Source organism: Myotis brandtii, unplaced genomic scaffold, assembly GCF_000412655.1.
Source record: "Myotis brandtii unplaced genomic scaffold, ASM41265v1 scaffold1040, whole genome shotgun sequence".
Lineage (NCBI taxonomy): Eukaryota > Metazoa > Chordata > Mammalia > Chiroptera > Vespertilionidae > Myotis > Myotis brandtii.
In genome coordinates this window covers 685,898-688,469 of record NW_005353498.1, presented here as the reverse complement: position 1 = coordinate 688,469, position 2,572 = coordinate 685,898, and the positions used below count along the sequence as shown (strand labels likewise).

The following is a 2,572-nucleotide window of genomic DNA, read 5'->3' as shown; positions in this document are numbered from 1 at the left end:
CGGAGGGGGCGTGAATTCCACCAAGGGGCTTGAATTTGAGCCTGTTCTCTTATCGGAAGGTGGCTGCATGCAGGGTCCTCCAACATGGCTGTCCTGGAGGTGCCCTTGCTGTCGGGTTTCCGGGCGGACATGGAGAGCCTGGAGCAGGTAAGGCGGCTCTGGCAGGCAGAGGCCAGGGGGGTCTCTGGTCGGTGGTCCTGCCCAGAGTGGCAATTCCCAGCACTTCGTAAAATGGGTTGGTTGATGGGTTTTTTCCCCCCACTTTCTGGGCAGAGTTGGTGCTTTTGGGCTGGCCATTTGCTGAGGGGCCGGTGGGAAGGGCGGGGGGGGCTCTCTGATTAGGTGAGTCTCCCCCCAGGCCGGCCGGCCATGCAGTGGAGGGCTTCAGCAGACTTGCTTTAAGAGAGACCAGTTTCCTGTCCTCTTTTGTGGGGGAGGGGAGGTGCACAAAGTGGGGGACTGTCTTGCCTGGGCCCAAGGTGGTCTACAGTGTGGGGAGGGGGTGATCAGGGGACTGGAAGGAGTGCCAGGGGAAGGAGGAGACCAGCACAGAGGCTCTGGGGCAGGGGTGGCTCAGTGGTTGAGTGTTGACCTATGAACCAGGAGGTCATGGTTCGCTTCCCCATCAGGGCACATGCCCGGGTTGCAGGCTTGATCCCCACTGTGGGGCATGCAGGAGGCTTGATCCCCAGTGTGGGGCGTGTCAGTGTTAGAAAGAACCCACTATGTGTGCCATCTGTGTATGGGCTTCTCATCATTGATGTTTCTCTCTCTCTCTCCCTCTCCCTTCCTTTCTGAAATCAATAAAACAAACAAACAAACAAAACTGAAAAGAGGTCCCAGGCCGGGCAGGGGGGCTGGAGGGAGGGGGTTGAATGGTGCAGGTGAGGCAGGAGCTGGTGACAGGGCTCAGCCAGGTCCCTGGGGGACCACAGGGAGACCTGACCCGGGGCTGGAGCTGGATGGGAAGAGGCTGCAGGAAGAGGTGAGGCACCGCTAGGGACAGGGGCTGCCTTGGGTGCCCTCTCCTAGGCTGGGGGTCCGCAGGGCCTGGGGAGCACTAATTGTCATCCCTGGACCCTGCCTATAAGGACTTGTTGATGACAGTGGGCAACCCCCAGCCTCTGGGGCCCCAGCTTCCCCAGGCCTATCTCCCACTGACCACACTGGGCCCCAAAGAGATGGGGGAGGAAGCAAGCATTGCAGGCAGAGGGCCTGGGGGAACCCTGACCTCTGGCTTCCTCACCAGCTGCTCCGGGGCCAGCATGTGGCACTGAAGAGGTACGAGGTGGCCGGACGCAGAGTTCTCTTCTACTTTGACGAGGTACTGCCAGCTGGGGCGGTGGGCAGAGGCCTCCTCAGCACCCACACTGGGGAGGGCACAGCCGTCACGGTCCAGTGTGATTCCTCCAACTATCTCATACCATGAGAAAGAAACCGGGAGAGTAAATCAGGCACAGCTGCTGCAGCTGATGGTGTGCCCCAGCCAGCTGGTTTGGTGGGAAAAGTTGGGGGTGGATGGAATATAGTATTCAGCCACAAAAAAGAATGAAGTACTGACACAGGCTACAACGTAGATGAACCTCAAAAATGTGCTGAGAGAGGCCGAGCACAAAAAACCACATAGTGTGTGATCCCATTTATAGGAAACTAGAGGCCCTGTGCACGAATTCGTGCACGAGTGGGGTCCCTCGGCCTGGCTGGCAATTGGGGCCATCTCGCCCAGTCCCACCCAATCGGGGGGCCGCTGGGGAGGGACCTAGGGAGGACTCCAGGGTGTGTCTGGCCCTCTCGCCCAGTCCCGATTGGCTGGACCCCAGCAGCAAGCTAACCTACCGGTTGGAGCATCTGCCCCCTGGTGGTCAGTGTGCATCATAGCGACTGGTCAAGTGGTTGACACTTAGCATATTAGGCTTTTATTCTATAGGATGCGCAGAACAGGCAGACCCATAGAGACAGGAAGCAGAGCGGAGGGGAGGATGGGGAGTGACTGCTTTGGGGACAGGGTCACCTTTAGGGTGATGAACACTCTGGAACTAGACAGAGGTGATGTCACACGACATTGTGAAGGAACTAAATGTCACACACGGGGTGTGTGTGTGTGTGTGTGTGTGTGTGCTGCAGGACTGGGGAGCTGAAAGGCCAGCTGAGACTTATTTGGGGGGCATGGATAAAAGGACCCACAAACTGAAATGGGACCAGGTTTCTGTTTCACTTCTCCTGGGTACCCCCAAATCAGCTAGTAGTCTGGGCCCACGCAGTGGGGTGCCAAAGAGCATGGAGGCCGTAGCTCAGGCCCTGGGCCAAGTGGACCCAGCCGAGCCGAGCCCGACCCCGAGCCCGAGCCGAACCGCCCGCTGCTCCGCAGATCTCCAGCCAGTGCCTGACTTGCGTGCAGTTCCGGGCGCTCCGTGAGCACGTGGTGGGCAGGACGTCCGCGCTGCCCATCTCCGTGTACGACTACTACGAGCCCGGTAGGCCCGCTGCCCTCCCGCACCCAGCTCGGCCCCTTACCTGTCACCCTCTCCCATGGTCACCATCCCCCTCGCCCCGCAGCCTTTGAGGCCACGCG

At 59.6% G+C, this 2,572-nt stretch overlaps 1 protein-coding gene across 1 annotated transcript in view; it reads left to right on the top strand.

Annotated features, from left to right (window-relative positions):
• CPAMD8 (C3 and PZP-like, alpha-2-macroglobulin domain containing 8) overlaps positions 1 to 2,572 on the top strand; it is a gene marked incomplete at its 5' end in the record, with an annotated part of 57,613 nt that overhangs the window by 54,656 nt on the left and 385 nt on the right. The window contains 4 exons of the mRNA XM_005856713.1: positions 60 to 147; positions 1,250 to 1,324; positions 2,369 to 2,474; positions 2,557 to 2,569. Coding sequence (XP_005856775.1) covers positions 60 to 147; positions 1,250 to 1,324; positions 2,369 to 2,474; positions 2,557 to 2,569 — 282 coding nt within the window. The remainder of the gene's footprint in view (positions 1 to 59; positions 148 to 1,249; positions 1,325 to 2,368; positions 2,475 to 2,556; positions 2,570 to 2,572) is intronic.